At 37.4% G+C, this 21,085-nt stretch overlaps 2 protein-coding genes across 4 annotated transcripts in view; one reads left to right on the top strand and one right to left on the bottom strand.

Moving 5' to 3' along the window:
- LOC139965551 (uncharacterized) overlaps nt 1-3,489 on the bottom strand; it is a 33,796-nt gene extending 30,307 nt beyond the window's left edge. Inside the window, exons 1-2 of one of the 2 annotated variants that reach the window (XM_071968037.1) lie at nt 3,190-3,489; nt 2,182-2,308 (exon numbers count right to left, since the gene is read on the bottom strand). In XM_071968037.1, the coding sequence (XP_071824138.1) occupies nt 2,182-2,269 (88 nt within the window). In that variant the 5' untranslated portion in view covers nt 2,270-2,308; nt 3,190-3,489. Of the gene's footprint in view, nt 1-2,181; nt 2,309-2,956; nt 3,111-3,189 lie in introns of those variants that run through there. The other variant, XM_071968038.1, reaches the window with a different exon arrangement.
- Nucleotides 3,490-4,688: 1,199 nt separating this feature from the next.
- LOC139965544 (transport and Golgi organization protein 6 homolog) lies at nt 4,689-19,825 on the top strand. Of its 2 annotated transcripts, none has more exons than XM_071968028.1 (13): nt 4,689-4,827; nt 5,389-6,096; nt 7,056-7,358; nt 7,868-8,001; nt 8,423-8,585; nt 10,355-10,550; nt 11,060-11,242; nt 12,310-12,439; nt 12,739-13,083; nt 13,294-14,155; nt 14,745-14,896; nt 15,581-15,694; nt 17,091-19,825. In XM_071968028.1, exons 1-13 carry the CDS (start codon nt 4,758-4,760, stop codon nt 17,265-17,267), a joined length of 3,537 nt encoding a protein of 1,178 aa, XP_071824129.1. In that variant the 5' UTR covers nt 4,689-4,757; the 3' UTR covers nt 17,268-19,825. The 2 variants fall into 2 exon arrangements, with proteins under 2 accessions (XP_071824129.1, XP_071824130.1); XM_071968029.1 differs by having other exon boundaries at nt 4,750-4,881.
- The last annotated feature ends 1,260 nt before the right edge of the window (nt 19,826-21,085 follow it).

Raw genomic sequence — 21,085 nt, forward strand, 5'->3', positions numbered from 1 at the left:
ATCAATCTTAAAATAGTAACTTTAATAATGAATAAATAAAAGGGCCACACCGTGTGCTGGAGTCTGTGATCTATTGGATGTGACAATCTCGAACAGAAGCAGTGAACTGTTAACTCCAAAATAATATGAGCCCCACGGAGGAGGAATGAGAATAAAAGATGAGATCAAAAGGCTAAGGCATTTGAAAGTAACTGCTCAGAGTAAATTAGACAAGAGCATATAAGAATGCTTGTGGGTTTTATATTTGTTTCCAGGCCCTAACAAGGGATACTGTATACCCCTTGAAGAGTCTTAAGTTCAGATTAATCACAGCAGATCATGTCAATCAAACCAAAATAAAGCTTTTCAACTATGCAGGCTCTGTGGCCTTAACTACTGGTACACAATAATCCATAGCCTATAGTGTAAGAAAGTACGACTGTCAATTTTCATTTTAAAATGGTTTACTCCATTATTTTTCCTTTATTTCTTCCCCAATCTTTATTGAAAAGTAACATAGGTCTTCAAAGAAATGCACCGTCATGGATCTTTCACAAAATTTTGCACAAACTATTTCTTTCACACATGTACAGTATGTTTAAATGTGATATATAGGCTAATGAGGAAAAGGATTGTTGAATTTTTAAGGCAACTGCTGTGGAGAATTTTGAGCCCATGATTTTATTATTCCCAACCCCCCCCTCCATCCTATCCCCTCCCACCCTACATCCCTCTAAAAAACATGAAGTAAACACAACAAAAATAACTGACTTTTAGCAAACAGGTAACTAGTTTAACTTGACCCATTGATGCAGCTTGCATAGTTACAGACCTCCATTGGCTATAGTAGTGACACATCTGTCTATGTACAGTGGGGTGCTAAGTCTGACACAGTAAACACATCACTTTGCAAGCAGCTTTTTCATTTTGTTGTTTATTCTATTCAACATAAGAAATTAATACTCAAAATAAGATTGCAAATGATCGACTGATGCATCTACCAATGTGTCCTTTCACCAAAATATAGATTCATTAAATAGTACTTAATGAGTCCATCGGATTGTAAAAAAAAATTATGCTTAGACACACTATTTTATATTCAAATAGTAATGAGTTGTAAAATCCAGAACAGTGAAAAAACTTCCAGCCTCCACTGGGTTTCGAACCCGGGCCTCCCGCTTTATATGGGGACACCCTAACCACTAGGCTATGGACGCTGATTGTATGTCCAGAGGTTTGAAACCGGTAAGGAAGGTCGTAATTCCACTGTAGGCCTTTGACACCTATATCGAGCAATACTAGTTCTGTTTTGGTGACATATTTGCCTTACTCTAGAGATAAAACATCAATGCTAACCAACTCGAAATCATATGTGATTCCTAAAGCTGGATCTTGAAAGAGATACTTTGAACAGACTTTATGTAAATGAAATGGAGGTAAACGACAAAGGCAAATGAGTATATATTATTGAAATCCTAATGATAATATGTATTATATATCCATTTAATTTAATTTTTTCCAATACAGTGTACAAAGAGATACAATCTATCTGCTTGAAGTATGAATTCAGAGAATCATAACAGAGCTATGAAGTTTTACCCAAGAATCACGGACATGGAAACAAGACATTTTAAATGTGAAATACAAGTAATTTTGTTGTGAATTATGAAATGATTCATAGGTTTTGCAGGAAAGAAGATGAAAATAGAAATTTTGACAACATGATTTGGGTTGTGCTAGTTTTGAGGTTTTACATAGAGTTGTTGCTTCTTCAGTTTTCTGTGAGTGGATTCAACTTGCTTGCATGATATCCAAAAATTGTTTAGGGAGGAAGGGGCAAAAAAAACTTTATTTACACACATCCCATGCCACAATAAAAAACCTAAATATTATTTGCATGATTTAATAAGAAACTTATTATATAATTGCAGGATTTTATGATTCAAATCAACCACATTTTTATGGGATTTCTGTATATAAAAACAGTGATCATATGACATATTTTCACACTGAAGTATACAGGCAACTGCTGTGAAGAAATGTTACAAACTTCTTGTATTTTGACAAATAGTAATCCAAGAAGAGTACAGAGACATTTTCTTTCTGCTTGAAGTATGTATCCAGAGAAATCGTAACAACTCTGTAATTCCAATAAAAAGTGCACTTTTAAACGGAGAACGAATCAGATGAATATATACTTACCAGGCTCAATATTATCATAACTTTTCAGTCCTGCCTCTACGCTAGTCAGTGCCAACAGAACACAGATGACCACACTGTATGATTCCATGATGTTAACTAATATTCCACAAAGTCCAGTAACATAAATCTATTGAATCAAAAAGAAAACATATATACTATGTCATTTATTTATTCTTTTATACAATATACAAAGATTTTATAAGAACAACACAATTGTCTAGTGTGTGCATACATATTAGGCAGAGCTTGAAACATGGTCTGTATGCATACAGCTTAGTCCAACATTCACCTTGGCTATTTAGTCATAATTCACAAAATGTAGATCTCATTGGTGGATTAGGCTAATCAGTAAATAGTGTCAATTTTTCTGACAAGGTTCTGTGCAAATGACTTTGGCAGTAACAAGTCAATCAACAACTTAACTTGATTGTGTCTATTGCAAAAACAAAACCTACAATTCATACATTTTGGTCTTCTCTCAGTTCTAGTTTAACCTCACTAGTCTATTCACATTTGCACACTATGGCTCACTTTGGGCTCAAAAACATAAATTACCAAATGCATGCCTGAACAATATATGATGACGAAGACTAAATTAAGTTAGGCCCTATGCATGTTCAACAGAAGTGAAAATATTTACCCTAGTTATCAAGTCAGGCCTGAACTTGGTTAGCCTATCGCCAAAGGGTTGTCTCACATATAAGTAGAATTGTTAAGCCTGCACCAACATGGCCTAGCCCTAGCTTATTATTTGTCGCAAGGTCTTATACAATACCTTAGTTGGCTATGCCAATTCCTGGTTTAGGCCCTACGTAGCTTATCTCTAGTCTGGTCGTGGGCCTAGGCTGGAAACTTGGAATTGCATACGGCAGAATGTTCGGACTTTCCCCCTAAGTTACACTACGAATACTGTCACAGCGAGGGAATGTTTGTTAGGCCTAACGTTACATGTGTGTGATTATTTCCGGAACCAGGGAAGAGTTAGCCTACTGGCCTGTCAATACTCACTTGTGTTCGTAAGTGAATTGCTTCAACATTCACGGTTAATCCCAGATAGTTCCCGGTTAATAATCACGGTTCCTACTATACCCACTTGCTTCAGAAGATACCAAGTTTATAACTGAACCTGCAGGAGTTAATCCACTATACGCACAATGATGTATTGTCAATATCACACTGCAGATTTATTATTAACGAACCAGTGCTGAGCTAATGTAATATAGTGTTGTGATGTACAAACCATTCGCTGAGCACCGCACACCACTGTTATGTTCGGGATTGATCGTACGCTCCCTTGCGGTTATTACCTGTTGTGTGCTTAGTACACGATATATACAGTATAGTAAAGGTACACTGCTCTTAAAACCACAATAAAAACAAATCATAGTCTCATACTTGCAGTCGTTATATTAAAGCACACACGATTTTACAAAGACAGTATTTTCAAGGATTGCTATGAATAAACTAAATAATAAATTTATCAGTTAGGGTGCCATTGTACCATTTGCAACAATCTCGTGGATTCCCTTTCTGAAATAAATGAAAATTTGGTTCCAAAATGTGACCGACTCTCTCTATGTTGCAACCTAGGATGCACACCGCATCAATGCTGGATCATTCAGCTGGTTCCTTAGCATAAAAGCAATTCCAACTTTTCCACCCTCTTCTCGACGTTTTATATTGAGAAATTTTAAAATGAAATGGTTGAATATCTAAGATGAAATAATTAACGACATTGCGATAAAATAGTCCAAAATTTGAGTGTTGAAATTCATTATGATCTGCCCTGGCCATGACATCTATAAGACTTAAATTTTACTGGGGAAGTGCCCCACCCCCACCAAAACCCCCATAATCCCCTCCCACCCGCACCTCCTTTTTTAATAGCTACACCACTGAGAAAATTAAAATATAAATAATTACGAAAATTCGCAGAACAAAATATTTGGATTTGTTCTGAGTTATTTATTTTTCTACCGAAAATTGTGATGTGATGTCAATATGTTAGCTCAACTTTAGTATCAATAAACTAGTCAACATTACCCAACCAGAAATTCATCTGGCTTTTTCATGAGAATTTATGTCTATATAGCATCAATTCAACATTGTAAATGTACATTTGCACCTTGTCGAAGTCAATAATGTTGAAATATTTTAATGATTCAGTTGAATTTCCATGACTACTTTTGGTTGTCAATTTGTACCATTGTGGAGGATGGGAGCCTCAAAAGAAAGGTATCATGTGACCCACAATACGTTTTGTTTAAAACTAACTGCACAATTGCAAAATCAATGATGGGCTGAAGAAAATAGTTTAAAATGTTCAAAGAAAAACATGTGATCCAGTGGAGGAAAGTTCCGAATCGCTTGCCGTTTATCCAAATGAGCGCACAACATAAACATTAATATAGTTCAATTTCTATGGCTGACAATCATTTGCTATGAACAAACCGAAACCAATATTTTGAAATTGAGGGCGTTCTTCCTAATTATGAAATAGAGACCGTCTATTATGAAATAGTGTGACCCCATGTCATACGAAACTTTGTGTTGATTACAAACGAGAATCTGAGATCATGTCAACCACGACAACTATCTTTGAGTGTTTCAAAATACTCGTGACAGCAAAATCGTCCTCATTAAAAGGTACGTAACAAGATTGCATCGTGTAGCAGGTAGAAATGAGAACCTACTCTTGCGGTGAGAGACGACGTAATAATTAAAGCTAACCCAAGCCACTCAAAATACTGTTGGTACTAATTGTGCGAATGTGTAACAACATGACTGTCTTAACTCTTATGGAATCTGTGTTTTGTTTGATTTGTGGCTACAACAGTTACATAGGTTTAATCTTCAATTAAGATACTCAAATTACAGCTAAATCATGATCCCTCTATTGACGTTACACACTAACTTTTCTGTAAACTGATGTTACCATAGGCCTAGGCTACATAAAATTCATTAAAAAACATTTAAAAAAACTACTTTGGAGGTGATATCATTCCCCATCACTATCCTTTCCCCCAAACCTAACCCATCAAAAAACAAAATAATGTTCTTCAGCATGTGATGTTCCCATCCCAGATTACGTGTGATATCAGGTATTATTTCTGGATTTATTTTAACAGTTTTCAGTCGGTACATAGATGTACTCATCCACCAAACCAGTTATACACAGCCATTTGTCTCTTTTTCTTTTCGATGTAGCTTCACCATCCTCTCAAATAGTTGACAAAGGTCAGCAGTTCAATGATTCACTGGTCAATGCGCTTGCTACCCTCGAAAAATTTCTCGAGAACCAAACTGCAGTGGAAGCAATTTCAGAGGAAGTTAGACAGAGTCTGAAGGCCACGATATCTCATCCAGAATGCCTCAGAGATGTCCGGTGGCAGCATACCAAATGCTTGTTACTTCTCTTGGAGTCGCTTCATTCTCACCTACTTGAAGAAATTAAAGCATTTAAAAAGTCTCAAATAGCTAGTAAGGACAGACGACCGGGCGATATTCCCCCACTTGCCCCTGACACACTCAGTATAGGACATCAACAGGTACTCTCCACTGTTCTCCAGTTTGTGGTTTCGTTGGGAGTTTGTACTTACCTGTCGAGAGGAGTAGGAATCCCTTTTCAACTGAGATCTGGATTCGGCAATATATTGTCAGAATCATCATCCCTACCAAAATGTACAGTGTACTCGCGTTTGTACGAGGTGATTCATACCTTGTTGACCTGTGTGACTGTTCCCAGTCTTGGTGGATTTATACTAACCAGACATTTGGGTGACTTGATGTCATCTCTTCTTCAACTTCTACATGAACCTCGATCGGAAGGGAAAGAAGGTGGAAACTCCAACAATGTCGCTAGTGTTAATACTGCCGAAAATTCTATTCGGAGTGACACCACTGGCAGTGCAACAGGTATGTACAGCACATTGAATAATTGATACGGTATGGCATAGCCAAATGATGCTATTCAAACTGGGCAAGTTGCTATACAAGTGTAAAGATGCATAGCAGTTTTTGTACACAGAATGACAGTATTTTATGAGAGGCACAGTTCATAGCCTTCAAACCTGCTATGCAAAATGTTTACACAGTTAATTACATTATTCTCTGCAGTTAGTTTGTTTAACATTTTTGTGATAGTGGATTGAACGTTTGTTATTAATGGTGCAGTAGCAGTAGTACATTCACTATTTTGAGAAAGTTTGTTGATGGTCCAGTGGCACATCTACATTCCATACCACCTCAATGCTTTATAGCATTTCTCAGGGAATAATTTATTCGGTAACTAAACAATCGCAAAATGCTATGCAAATTGGTCAGATTGCTGTACAGGTTTACAGATGTATAGCAGTTAAATAAACATGAAACTATAATATTTTCTTTTTAAGAGACAAAATTCAGACTTTCAGAGCCTTCAAAACTAGTTCACAAAACTTGAACAATAAATTGTTCCTTGTTTCTTCGATCATATCTGCAACTACAGCAAATTATTCTTGACCTGAAGGCTATCCAACCTGAAGCAAAATGTTAAAGGTCTTTATATTTTATACATAAGACAGGGGAAACAAATGGGAAATGTTCTTGTGAAAGTTTTGCTGGTCAGCTAAGTAAATCTTTTTTCCCAAAGCAAATTCAGTTAATTCAATTCAAAGATGTAGCTTAATGGCTAGGTTACCAATTGGTCTATAATTGGTGACTGTGCAGGGTGCTGTCTATCACACATGTATGCCAAAGCATTGTTCCTGTGGTGTCCATACTGGCACTTGTGAGGCCCTAAAGATAGACTAATAACATTTCAATACTGCTATAGAATTGGAAAACTCTTAAAATATTATGTCATGTTGGGAAATTTTTATTTTATACTCTTATAGCTTCCGACGAATTTGAAACTACGTCAAAAGCTGTTGACCAGATGGACCGACAAAAGTTTTGCCAGCAGAATTTGAAAAGGCTCTTAGAAAAGGCTTATCAACCAGCAGTGATTAGGGAACTCCTCGTTCTTCAAGGAGGCCCAGGTGGCTCCAAAAATACAGAAAAAGGGAGAGCACTGTCCAAAAACCCGCTACCAAGATCACCATCCTGGTTAAGAGGTGTTTGCGCAGGCCTATTGATAGAGAGAATTGTGCAGAAGCAGGGAGTTCAGTGTTTACTGAGGTCTGTGCTAGATATATCAGGTAAGTAAGTAATGCTGTTGTACTGACTGTAAATAGATCAAAGTGTAATTGCAAATAATTGATTGGGAAAAACATGTGTAGGTGTTTCCTGTTTATTAAAGATTGACTCATCCAAATTTTTCCCCAGGAAACAAAACCTGAGATAAAATACCCGAATTACATTTTTTTAAGAACCGTACAACTGCAATGTTTAACACTCTTTTGTGACCTTGAAGATATGTTCACCCTCTTTTCTGTCACAAATTTATACTGATGGGTGATCATGTAGCTCATTCTAATGTCGCATTCATGTGGAGAACATTGTAAATTATTGATAAAGATTTAAAGATATGTCACTTTGCATTGCAGTTTCATTCCAGCCACTGTTCCACTTGAGTGATAAGAGGAGGATGTGGCTGTTTGAGATATGATGAATATGTAGATTAGTTTATTACATCATTAAAATAAATGGATAGCATGCGGATGAATAGAAAGAAATGTTCCATCTTATTTTCTGTTTCATCTCTAAGGAGATTCTAGCACAGGTAGGATAAAGTCATCAAGTTTGGACTGGCAGAGATGTGTTGCAGTAGCGAATATTCTGACAGAGTACAAACCAACGTCCATCTCCGAGGAGGAATATTTTAAAGCAGTTTGCCCTCAGGTTGGTTTTTGACAGGTAGAAGAAGACCAAGTATGTATTTATTGGTCTTAAAATATGAACCAAGTACTCATCAAGGTAGACCAAGTATGGGTGAAGTGGTCTTAAAATGGGAACCAAGTACTGAAGGAACCAAGTTATCACCTGGGAATGCCAGATAATTTAAAGAGGGAAAACAAAAATATTATATTCTGTCAATTGATAACACCATTTTAATATCATGCTGGTAACTCTACATGTGGCTGTTGGAAGGTAATTTTGCAGACCATGACTCCACTTCACAAGAAAACAATCTTGGCTGCCAGGGGGGCAGTTTTTTCCTTTTGGGGAGGGAGGTGGGGGTGGTATTCATCAGTGTCAAATATTTGTGGTAGAAACCAGAAGGAGATCAGAAAATGTGATTGGTAATCGTATTTCTTCACAGATTCTACAACTTCTTAATTACAAGGACCATCTTATTCTGCAACAAGTTCTTCGTGTCTGCTGTACTTCCATTGGAGCACTGTTGGTCAAGAAACCTCAACTGGCAGAGAAATATCTGATCACTCCCCTCCAAGAACCCCTCCTTAGGACCCTTGAAATATCTGGTGAGTATTTCTCTATTAGTTTAGATGTTTTCTTTCTAACAGGAAATAGACTTGGATTTATCTCCAAACTCCTGCATAGAAGCATGGTCAGCAGGGATAGTGGGAGATGAGGGGCAGGGGGGGGGGGTGGGGGCACACAAGGAGCAGTGGTACATATGCCATTCTGTTGAGGGGCAAACCGAAAAAATAGCTCAAAGTTTTGACAAAATGGATACTCTCTGCATTGCATATCACAAATCGCAGTATTTTACTGCTTTCAACAAATGGGCACTTTTAATTACATTTTGCTCTATTCTTCAACAAAATGTTTCCTTTTTAATCACAAAAATTGTAGGGATACTTTGTATTACTGCCTTTAAGGACTACAATTCCAGTATTAATCTAGCACATATTCTAGGTATCAAATCATGAATAGTTTTGTTTTACAGCAACACATTATAGCTGATTCAACAATCATTTTCATAGTTTATTAATGAATAAAATTATTAGAATATCACTCTTATATCAATACTAAAGAAAATGAATGCATCTCATAAAACCAATTTTCAAATCCAGAAACCAGAATTGATCCCAACATCAACACGCTTACACCAAAAAAATGTACCAATCAATCAATAGACATTTATATAGCGCCAAAATCAACAGAAATTGTTCAAAGGCGCTTAATGTACCATAGCGTGTACAATTTAGCCTTGGTCATTGGTAACTTGTCACACCTACACACCAAAGTGTGCGTAAGTCAATCAATCTCTCCTGGGGCACCTCCTGGGGACTTTCCACAGGGTGCAGCCACAAACCGGCGCATGCAACTATATTTACAAGTTACCTCGCAAAGCCCCATTTATAAACCTGGGTGAAGAGAGGCAATTGAGATAAAGTGCCTTGCCCAAGGACACAACTCAATGATCTGGCCAGGGCTCGAACCTGTAATCCTTAGATCACCAGTCCACTGCCTTAACCACTTGACCACAACGCTCCCCAAAATGTAAAGCGACAGCTGCAATTGATGTAATTGGATTCTAACTTCTGCATCGCTTTGGCAAAGCCTTGTAATAATTACTGTTGAGATACAACCCTACAAACAAAGAAATCTACGAGGTTACAATTGTTTGACTGTGGCTTATTAGTAGAGTTCACTGATTAATCCTATCCAAAAATGTTGTGTCCCACCCAATTAAATGTCCAGTAATGTTTCATTGTTTGGTTTACAAACTTTCAAAGGCTATACATAATTTCCACTGGGCAGTAGCTGTTACTATAGACCTATCAAGCAAATTTGGTGTTCATGTACCAATTTTTTGCTGTAATATTTGAATTTGATTTCTCCAGTTTGAGACAAAATTGAGGCAACATGTACCTTTCAAATGTGTTATTATTGACATGCATGTTAGATAGTCATAGGGACCACTTGACATTTGACTGGTAACGAAATACAAACTCTGTTCCTTCCTGCACCACTCCACACCCCCTTCACCTCCCCCCCCCCAGATCCTGTTCCTGACCAAAACACATACAAACAATTCCTCAAGTTTTGTTTGTACAGAATTATTTTAGTTTTGTTATAAGTTTTTGTATAAAGTTAAGGGTTGCACAAAAAAAAAATAATAATAATATTTGATCTCACTGGGGAAAAATTATCTAGCAAATTACTTTAATAACAGCAAGTTGTTGGATTAAAGAATGATAACAGATATAATTTACATGTTCATAATCATTGATGTTTATGATAATTGATGTCGACTTTTTTTTATATCAATGTTCTATTATAGAACTGCCAGATAACACTCAGAGTGAAGTGGTCACCATAGCAACAGAAGGCAGTCTGACAAAGTGTGTGGAGAATCTCTGTAAAGTTTACTTGGAAGGCAGTGAACCTAGCTCAGTTCTGTTGGAAACCTTGTATCCAGTTATGTTACCTCTGTACCAACTGTATATCAGTACTAAGGAGAGTGTTTGGGATTACAGGTTAGTTGAATTTACCCTGCAGTCAGCTATCATCTTGAAATTCCACAATCTTATGCTGTTGACATTATAAGCACTGTATTCATGTAGCAGAGAGAGCAGGTTTTAGGTAGGTTACATATATCCTGCTTTAAGCTATCAGTATATTCCATCCCATTGCTGTTACATCAGCAGTGTTTACATACCAGAGATATCAGGTGTTCCACTAGATTTGATTTAACCTGCTTTCAGCTATCATATTGAAATACTTTAATGTTATCCAATTGTCATTATATCAATTGTATTTGTGTACCAGAGAGAGCAGGTTTTCATGTCGTTTAAATTTACCCTGCTTTTAACTATCATCATAAAATACTCAAATTCCAATCCTATCATTACAGCAGCTATATTCCTGTTCCAAAGTGTTGACTTTGGGTCTACAAGGTAGGTTGCTGTCTGTATTCTGCTTGTAACCCTCATCTTGGGTTATACCAACCCATTCCTTTCCAATCTTTCTTTTTATTTTCTCGTAGGCCAGCTGTAGAGAAGTTGTTACTACTTGGCTTACAATCATGTGACCATGCTGCATCAGTAGAGCTGGTGGCATTTATCACCGAGGTGAAAGGGCACAAGAAGTATCCCAGAATGCATCAAAACATCGATTTCATCGAAGGGTCGTCTGGTGGAGTTGTTGCTGTCTGTAGTGTGCACAAGAGGTAAAGTGAAGTTCATACGACGAACGAGTAATGTTTCACTCGGTTGTGGTTCTCATCTCTAGGAAATATTTATCATAGCTAGTCATGTGATGGAAAAGGTACACCAGATGAAAATAAACAGCCATCGATGAACAAGAACGAGGTAACATGGAAGCAAAATACAGCGGTAAAGCCGACGTGAGACACAAAAAATGTTTTATTAACTTAGTATCTGTTTCATGATTCAGACTGTACATCATACATCAACTTAAAGATAAGTTTACCTCCCTTATGACATAACTTTATGCATTCTGCAAGTAGGAATAATAAAATGGCTTAGGTTCATGACATATTAAAGGTTTCAATTATCCAGCCTAATTTTACAGCCCATTAATAAACATGGATGTAATTATGGAGCATTGAATAGATGAAAACTGATGAAAGAACCTTTGTTATGATTAATGACAATTTGAAAAGAGCAAAGAAAATTTTGACCAGAAACGGGATGTGAAACAGAGACCTCAGGATAATCAACTGGTCACTGGTTAGATTCCCGTTCTGGCAAAATGTTTTTCCACCCTTTTTTCAGCTTCATTTACAATATCCCAGTCAGTTTTCCATTGTTCATGTACTTTGATATAGATATTAATTTAATAGTTGATGTAGCTAGATAGTAGATATACTATAAGTACGTTGAGAATGTTGATTTATTTCTTGTAAGAAGAAAGGGAAGGATGGAAAATTTGATTAATTCAAATAGGGAGTGAAAAATCCACGACTTTACTCTGAAAATCTTGTCTCTCGATTGCCTGTTCGTCTGTCGTAGATGACACCATGTGCGCACATGGCTAGTAGTTTTTCTCAACACGTAAAAGAGCATACAACACAGGCAAGCCCCTCAAAGGTGGGAGAGGAACAAGGGAGGCCAAAAACGACACAACAAGTAACAGAAAAGTTTTTTAAAATATTTGTTAGATTTACAAGAAGACTGTTTTTTGATTGTTTATCTTGATTTTATATAAAGACTGATAGTTGCTGGAATATGAAAAACAAACCATTCAAAATGAAATATGCTACTTCCTTTACAGCTATGATGAACGTTTCACAGATTCAGTATTCAGTGGTGAGCAGTCTGCTGCCTGCTGTGCAGACTTGCTTCTCGCTGGGAAAGGAAAACTGGATGGCCTGGCTGCGGATTTCTTCATTTTGGTCTTGAAGGTAAAAGTGATACTGAAATGTAATATAAAATTGGTTCTGGCCATTATATTTATTCCCAAATATTGAAGAAAATGTCTAAGTATGGGGTGTTTATGTGTGTGGGGGGGGGGAGATGTGGGGGGTTGGTGGTGAGGTGAGAGTGGCTGGGAGAAGAGAGTGTGAGTGGTTTTAAAATGCTGTAATTTTGAATTATGTTTTATTCAGTGACTTTTGAGTTCTGGTTTAAAGTTGATAAAACTATGAGAGATCCCGGATCAGTCAAAGGAGATGACATTTAGCTGTTTTTACTTTACTATCAGGAGTTGAGTTTTCTCCTTGATGAGGAAGACGATGATGGGAAATCTAGCGGTGATTCTAGACCCGAAGAAGAATTGCTACTCGCGGTAGAATCTCGTCAGCTGCAGCAAATCTCTCACGTCCAACGCTCCCTCCGCGTGCTCGCGTTAGTCTCGTCACTCTGCGAGGGTCTCGGACCGACCGTCCTTCAGAGTCTGGAGCACATGATCATGTTTGCTCAGGCTACGTTGGAGAGAGCTTGCAAACATCTCGAGAGAGAGGGAAGGAATTTACTTGGAGGTTTCGAAGCGGAAACAGTCATGTTTGCTTTTGGATTAATCTCAGCTATCATTGGTGGAAAAACACAGGTAATTGAAAAATTTACTACTTGTAGCATTTTGGACTAAATTCAAGTCTTTTGTGCGAGATTTCTTGAGCCAAAACAATTGAACATTCCTTCTTTATCTTTCAAATTTTGGGGTATTTATTCATCTTTGAAATATCTGTATAAGAAGATTTTCTTTTGAAATTGCAAATGTTTTTATTAAATTGATTTGCTTCTCTTGTTTTCAAAATAGAAGAAAGTAACAACAGAAAACAGAGAATCCCTAAAAGCTCTTCTCCCTCTCTTGGAGAGAATTGCCTCACAACATCCCTCAGAGACATTACAACAGATGGCAGCAGACTTACGCATCGCCATAGCAACCCAGGGTGCGGTATGGACAGAAAATGCAACAGAAATGTTGCACAAATTTGGAAAAATTGACAAGCAGATCCCAAAGAAGAGCAAAAAGATTATAAAGAGTAGAGCAACTCAGAGAGTAGAGGAGTTAAAATCAGGAGACAAAATTAAAGTAAATGAAGGGAATAAAGTGATTCAATCAACAGATACATTAGATGACTTCAAAGAGGCATCTCTGGATGAGAAAGAGGAAAGAGGCAGAGAGGGGCATAGATCACAGGGAGAACATACCGAATCAAGTCATATGGAAGTGAAATCCAGGACAGAGTTCAAAGAAACTGACGTCAAGAAAAGAGATATGGGACATGAATCTGTCGATAAGGGCCGGGACCAAGTCGAATCTGAAAAATTTGATAAGGCGTATGAAGAATTATTTGACCCTTTGGTCCCAGTCCGCGGCCATGCTCTGATTGCTCTGTCGAGGCTCCTCCAGGAAAAGGACCCGAAGGCTCTACGAGAACAAGATCAACTCTTGAAATTGTTTCTGGAACATTTATCGAACGATGATTCGTACGTCTACTTGACGGCCGTCGGAGCTCTGGTGTCGTTGTCGGATAAGTTTGCTTCTGAGGTCATTCCAGCATTATGCTCTGAATATTCATATCAGGAGACAGAGGAAAAGAGGTCGAAGGTCAAGAGGTCGGTCGAGACGAGGCTTAAAGTCGGTGAAGCATTAGTGAAAGCCACACGGATGATGGGTTAGTAGTAACATTTAACAGTATAAGACTCATTAGCAGTGTGGATGTATTATGTTGGGCAAAGTTTTCCAAGTTTAAAGAGTCAAAATATTTTGGTTCAAACATTTCTATCGAATCGGCAATCTTTGTGTCATACGATAACGAGTTGACATGCACTGCAATTAACATCTGCTGCATTTTATGTAATTACAATTTTTAAGAAACAAAACCAAAAAACGTAAAAGCAAAAAGAAAAAGACAATTCATAGGGTAATTTGTCAGGTGCTACACAATTGCAAAGATATATTAGCAGTTATTAATACACAGAGAACCATAGTGTGTTTGAGATAAGTTAAAGATAAGTAAGAAATGAAATTCATACACCGAAAAAAACAGACAAATGGTAAGAACTAATTTATTTGATACACTCCAAGATACAAATGCATAGAATAGGCAAGTTAATGGAAGAAATGTGTCAGATGTTATAATTTTTTTTTAATATTCATCCCAATCCTTCTGGCCTAGTGAGTCATCCTTCATATATTTGAAATGAAAAGTATGATTTTATTTCTTGAAAATGATGTTATTTTCTTTTCATCATATCTGATAGGTGAGATGGCTCCTTTCTACTCTAAACTACTGCTGAATGTCTTTCTGTTTGGTGCTAAAGATGAAGATGAACACATCAGAGCCAGCAGTCTCTCCAATCTTGGAGAAATCTGTCAACTTTTGAGATTCTCTATATCTGGCAGTATTCATGAGGTAAGTCTGCATTTGCTTGGTTGTTCAGGTCAAGTACATACTGCAAGGTTACAAGAGTAAAGTTAATTTTGGAAGTTAAAGTAAGCCACGGAATGACTTATTTCTGCCGTTTTTGAGGATTTTTTGGGTGAATGCTGACTTCAATTATGTCTTCTCTTTTCAATTGCTTCAAATACAGCAAAGCATGAGCCAGGTTTGTACCAATTCCTTCCTGGGCATGGGTCTGTCCCTTGACATCATTATTCAGCAGATCCTGGACTATTCATTTTCAGCAGTAAAACTATTCTTATAGTCTTGGAATTTTGGAGAAAAACTTTGAAGCTCAACAAAAATAGCCCCCATATTAAAATGGATTATTTTATTAATCATGCTTTTTTTATTTTCTCTCTTTTGGGAGTGCACTATTCTGGGGAACGGGGAAATCTTGGAAGTGGAAAATCTTGGCATGGGACAGTCTGGGGCAGGAGACAATCTCAGGATTGGACATTGGACGAGGAGGTGACAGTCTTAGGAGGGACAATTTGGAGGGGGTGGGAGGGGGGGGTGTAAAATAATGGGGAGGGGAGTAATGGAAGAGTGAATGAAGTTTTTATATTGTTCAGTCAATTTTTGTTTGAAAGCTCAGTCAAGATCCAAATTACATATTTCATTTTAAGTTTATCAATCGATTTCTTCTAAACTTAGATTTTCCTGTGCCTGACGACCGTTCTCCAAGCCGATTCTGAGGTGACTGTTCGAAGAGCATGTGTTCTTGTACTCTGTCTTCTGTTACGAGGACTGGGGACCGATGCTCTGGAAGTGAGTCTTAAAAGATTCCCTCAAATTTTGTAAAGTTCAGAGCTTAGCAGGCTGTGAAGTGATACTAATATTCCTCAATTCCTGGTCCTCTTTTGTTTTACAGTCCTAATTTCTCTACTTTTTCATCAAAATTTCTTCTCTTCCCTACTTTATCCTACTTTATGGCTTTGCTTTTGTAATGTGTGTTTTCACCACAAATAAGTTCATTCTCAACAAAATTCACTTTCTGGATTTCACTTATTCGTTTTATACTTAATATAAACATCATTGAAATTGTAACATGTCTGTTCCGGTCCTACAGTCTGTCTACCCTACTTTTTCTTTCAATTTTCCAACTTCTTTTTTACTATTTCTAAATTTTCTTCCACTAGAGTAGTCATAGTTATGGTTGTAGCTGGAAAACCTAGCTTTGTTAAGTTAGTAGTTTTCAGTGAGTGATCAAGGGAATTCTAGTTGAGAGAAATAAAATGAACAGTTGCTACGAGAAATGTTGCAGATGGTATTCTCAAACTATATAAACATGATTATGTTTTATACTTCAATATACTTGAACTCACTCCTTATCTTGAACTTAGGGTGTGCTGTATAGCGACTGTGTATCTTCAATTACTACAGATCAATAAGTAGCTGAGCTAATTCTTATATGAACACATTCATACAGTTTTAAAGAAATTCCTCGCTTAAATATGCTATATATATATCATGTGCTCTCATATAACCGTAGTTTTACGCCATTCTTATAAACTAACCTATGCTTCCGCAATTTTCTGCAGTTACACACAAGTTTACTTACTTATGCAGCCATACACTTTCATGGTGCCTAAATACTTTGTCCACTTCCTTCACTTACATAGCAGTGTGTTGACATGACCCATTCTTACATAGCGCCCTCTATTGCACAACTTAGTGGTAGTGCTTTCCTGAAGTTACACCACTTCCTACACTTACACAGGCTGCAACTGACTATGATGTGGTAATCTTACACATACTTTACATCCTGTGTTTACACAATCAAATATTTTGATAATGCCATCTGCACAGTTTGTCTAAATATGTACATGATACCCTTTCTACATACCTTTGCAAAGTCCTATACTGACATAGCAATGTTATTACATAATGTGCTATGCCATACTTGAGCAATATCAAACTACTGTTCACTTAAATGGTTTTCTGTATATATCCTGTATGGCTCAGATCATGTTTAGCATTTTGTTCCCCATGTAGGGGAATCGTGATACACACCTGAAGATGATCACACAGTCACAGTCTCTATGCAATTGAACTGGGCTTGAGAGCGGATCAGTCGTTCGATTGTTTGCTTTTTCGTGTCCAGGTTATTTCTTGGGTGACTTTTCTTAAGAAAATATCCTGTATCTATATTTCCATCTTGCAGGTACTGGAGACTGAGATGGGAAATCTTTATCGGCTTCTTAAACTACTCAGGACTAAAGAGAAAGATGAAGTGATGTTGTTACATGTACAACTGGCTCTGGAGGAACTCGATGTAATCATGAAGAAATACCTCTTCCCTCCACAAAGTTTTAGCAAAAAGATAACATTCCTTCCATAAGAAGAATAGGACATTTTGTTAATAACATAGAAACATTAAAGCAGGAGTTAGACTAGCACATACACATGTGTAATCAATGTGGAGGAAACTTACACAGAGAAATTGTGAAAAAAACATTTTTGTGTATTGGTAAGAGCAACAACGACAGATTATAAACGTTTGTATCTGAACAACTGGCCCATCAATTGCTTTAAAGGAGTTTTGGCAGAATTTGAGTGTTGGCTGTTTGAAGTAACCCAGCATAGAGGGAGAGAAAGCGAAACAATGTGGGTCATAGTTCTTCTGCTATTTTCAATTTCAAGGCTCAACGTCTGGACTGCTCCTTTAATGTAAACTTCAATCTTTCGTTCTGGAAATTACTTGTTGGACAGAAGATTCATTATTTTGGTTTCATATATGTAACAGGCAGGCCAAGTAATGATGGCAGTACCAGATTTCTGTGACAAATTTATGTTTGCATTGTGCACAGGACATCATAAGAGTTAAAGGCATTGAAGACTCTCCCCAAACCACTTGCGGCCATCTGAAAAAGTTAACTTTCTGTTGCTTGCTAGTGACGTTTGTTTGTGTCGCTACAAAATGCAGACAGTAATGAAACGTGATACCTTGTTATCTTTAGCTGGACCTGAGATGTCCATGGCTTTTGTACACTGTGCTGTGTGTATTGACCGCAGCTGTATTTACTGACTGTACACTAGTGTCTAATTACCGACGGTAGCAAGCTGTGTGTGTATTTTCTGGGATCGATGGTGTTGTCTAACACTTCTGTTACACCTCATTCGAAACTAGGTCAGATTACCGGCATTAGACGTTTCTTTTTGTGCGAGTCTTCACACCCTATAAGTGATATTTGTGTGAACCTGACTTCGTGATCAGGCAGTACAGTCACTTTGAAATATGAAAGCTCTCATGTTTAAAGGTTAACGCCTGTTTCTTTAATATGGTTGTAATACAATAGAGGATAAGTGGTAGAATGCTTCATATCAGCATAAATGATCCATGCATCATATTACATAAGTAATAATCCATGGGAAGGTGAGAACATTAGTAGAGGGGGAAGGGTGGGGAGAGGGGGCAGGAGGGGAGAGGCAGTGGTGGTATGGGGCAGGGATATATGATAATCACTTGCTTCATAGTAAATTAGTTATTACCCAGGCTATGAGAAAGTATAAATTTGAGTAAAGTAGAGGGTTGGGGGGGGGGAGGTGTAGGTGGGGAAGGGGTAGCGATAGAGGTACCGGATATCAGTTAAGGTAGGAACAATGGGAACTGTTTATTCCTTGATTTAATCCTCTGAAATTTTGAAGTAGAATGATGGATTTTAATAATACTAATAAAATCAGCAAATAATCATGGTTTATTTCTCTGATTTATTGTGTATTCATCTCCTTTTAAAATATGAAATACTGTTTAGCGGTTTCCACTTGCCATTACGTTATTTTATTAATTGTATGGAAAGAATCCAAGTAGTTTGTCTTCTTAGAACAATGGAACTTTAACAATTCAAACTTGTTTTCAGTACCCTACAAAACTGAGCTAGACATTTTAAGGACTTCTTCCTAGCGTTCAATATGCTGTAGGCCAAGACTCCAATGCTTCTTAAAAATTACACCATTCCCTCATGTCCCTGTGCCTTCCCCTTCCCAAAGACAACCAACCCTTCAGCCATCAGCTGCTCATACCCTGTTGCAGCTTTTTACGATATTGTAAGCTTTAATTTCACACTTCCTGGCCTTTGGCCCTAATGGGTTCTTCTTCATTGGCTGGCTGCCAATTACAATGTAAGTATGAAATGGATGTGGGGCCCAGGTCCACAGCTGTAAGTGATACCAACATACCAGTCAATGTTAGAGATCCTGCTCAAAATGTGAGGGTAACATTGTTGGGACTGTTAGTGTGAGCTTCTTGCTCAAATACATACAATCTGTCATTTTCTGTAGAGAATGAGATCCACATTGTGCAAAATTTACACACACCACAACTAAACTAGCAGGGGACACAACCACCATTTTGTCACGGGGGAGGGGAGGGGTGCTAAGATGTTATATCGTCAATGAATTCTTGCAGCACACTATTGTCATTTGTTTATCAAACTTCAAGTAACCATACTTTGTGTTTAAGTTTCCTAGGACTGGTCAATGAACAGTTTAACTGGAAAATTTAAGGAAATTAGAACTTGTAGCATTATCACGTGAAAAATAGAATATCCGTTTAATGTAGCAATAGTACCCCACCAGTCATTAATGCAGCGCCATGGAGTTAAAAAGCTTCCGTTACTGGTCTAATGTGTACGATCTATTCAAATATTCACGGATTGGGTTACATTATGGTACATGCCTAATGACAGGAATCAATCATGCAAATATACTCACCCCGCCCCACCAATTTTAATGTTCTCTTTTTTATAGGCTCTACAAATTGGTTGCACATGATCATTAAACGCATATATTTCGTCGAATACACAGAAATTTGTTTACACTTAAACTTTTCCAATAAAGTAACGCAATTATTTTGCCCCTATGCTACATAGACGTTACAGAAGGCATCCCATATATAAATTTTTTTGTATAGGCCCAGCTTAAGAAAAACTTTATAAGTCATCAAATTTAGAATTACAAAGTCAGGTGCAAAATTCGCAAAACTTAATCTATCTGGTGTGAATTATGATCAAAGAAGAAGAGGGTTACATGTTAATGATAAATAACCCAAAAAATACTGAACTGCACTTCGCCAAGTCGAAGAAGCTTTTACTGTCATGCCAAAATGTAAGCCTCTTGTAAGTAAGTTTTCTTGTGGTAGGGGGGAGTGTCCACCCCATCCCATGACTACGGCCCTGTGCTGCGTGGCGTATGCGATCAAGAACTTGGGTAACAAGTGGTGATGAAATTGCCCAGTTCAAATGACGATTTATTTGAAACTAGCTATTCCAAACCGGGAGTTTAATTACTCGATATGACGGTATGTGGGCCACTAGAAATTTGTAAGGAATATGCAGTGTGGACCCCGTGTGACTTGTAAAGCCTGAAAAATACGGACCTACTGCGGTTACGACGTTTCACAATGAAATAACGATGAGAGATTTACCTGGCACGCTGTGACTTCCTTATGAACCGTCACGGTGAAGTTTACGATAAAATGATAAAGTCCAGGAAATCCCCAATCAAAGATTATAGTCTTTTTAAGTCCATTAGAACATATATAGAATGAATAGGCTAAGGTTATATAAAATGACAGTAAAGTGCAGCGAATATACGAGCTTACAAATTTGTAAAGTAACATGATGCCATGAGACTTGGCCCATTACATAAGCCGAGGCTCGGTTAATTAACTTTATTACGGACGGATATGATACCTTGCACAAAACAACAAGAACACATATAGCCTACTAATGTAAACGGTTGCAAACTCAATGTAATAAAACAATATGAAATTAACTTGGAGCAATATAAAGATCAACTTGCGCAGGAATGCGATTAAATTTTTTGAAGTTGGTGGCGTTTGAGATTACCCTGCATGTATATAAGTATATCCAGCACCTGGTCACCATACATCAATATGTATTTAACCATTGCGTGCAACTATTTACATGCCAACAGATTGTGCCAACACAGTACATTGTATTTGATTGATAGAGATGCCATCGGATGTCATGAGATGGAACGGTTATGTCTGCGGAATTAGTCAAAAATAGACAAATATTTATCTTCCTCCTCCTTCTTCTTCATACAATCATCAACGTCGAACAAACTATGTTTGTCAGTCGAAGTCGAACAAGATTGTTCTTGAAAGTAATTCTTTCCGAAACTGATGAACGGCGT

Source organism: Apostichopus japonicus, chromosome 3 (assembly GCF_037975245.1).
Source record: "Apostichopus japonicus isolate 1M-3 chromosome 3, ASM3797524v1, whole genome shotgun sequence".
Taxonomy (NCBI): Eukaryota; Metazoa; Echinodermata; class Holothuroidea; order Aspidochirotida; family Stichopodidae; genus Apostichopus; species Apostichopus japonicus.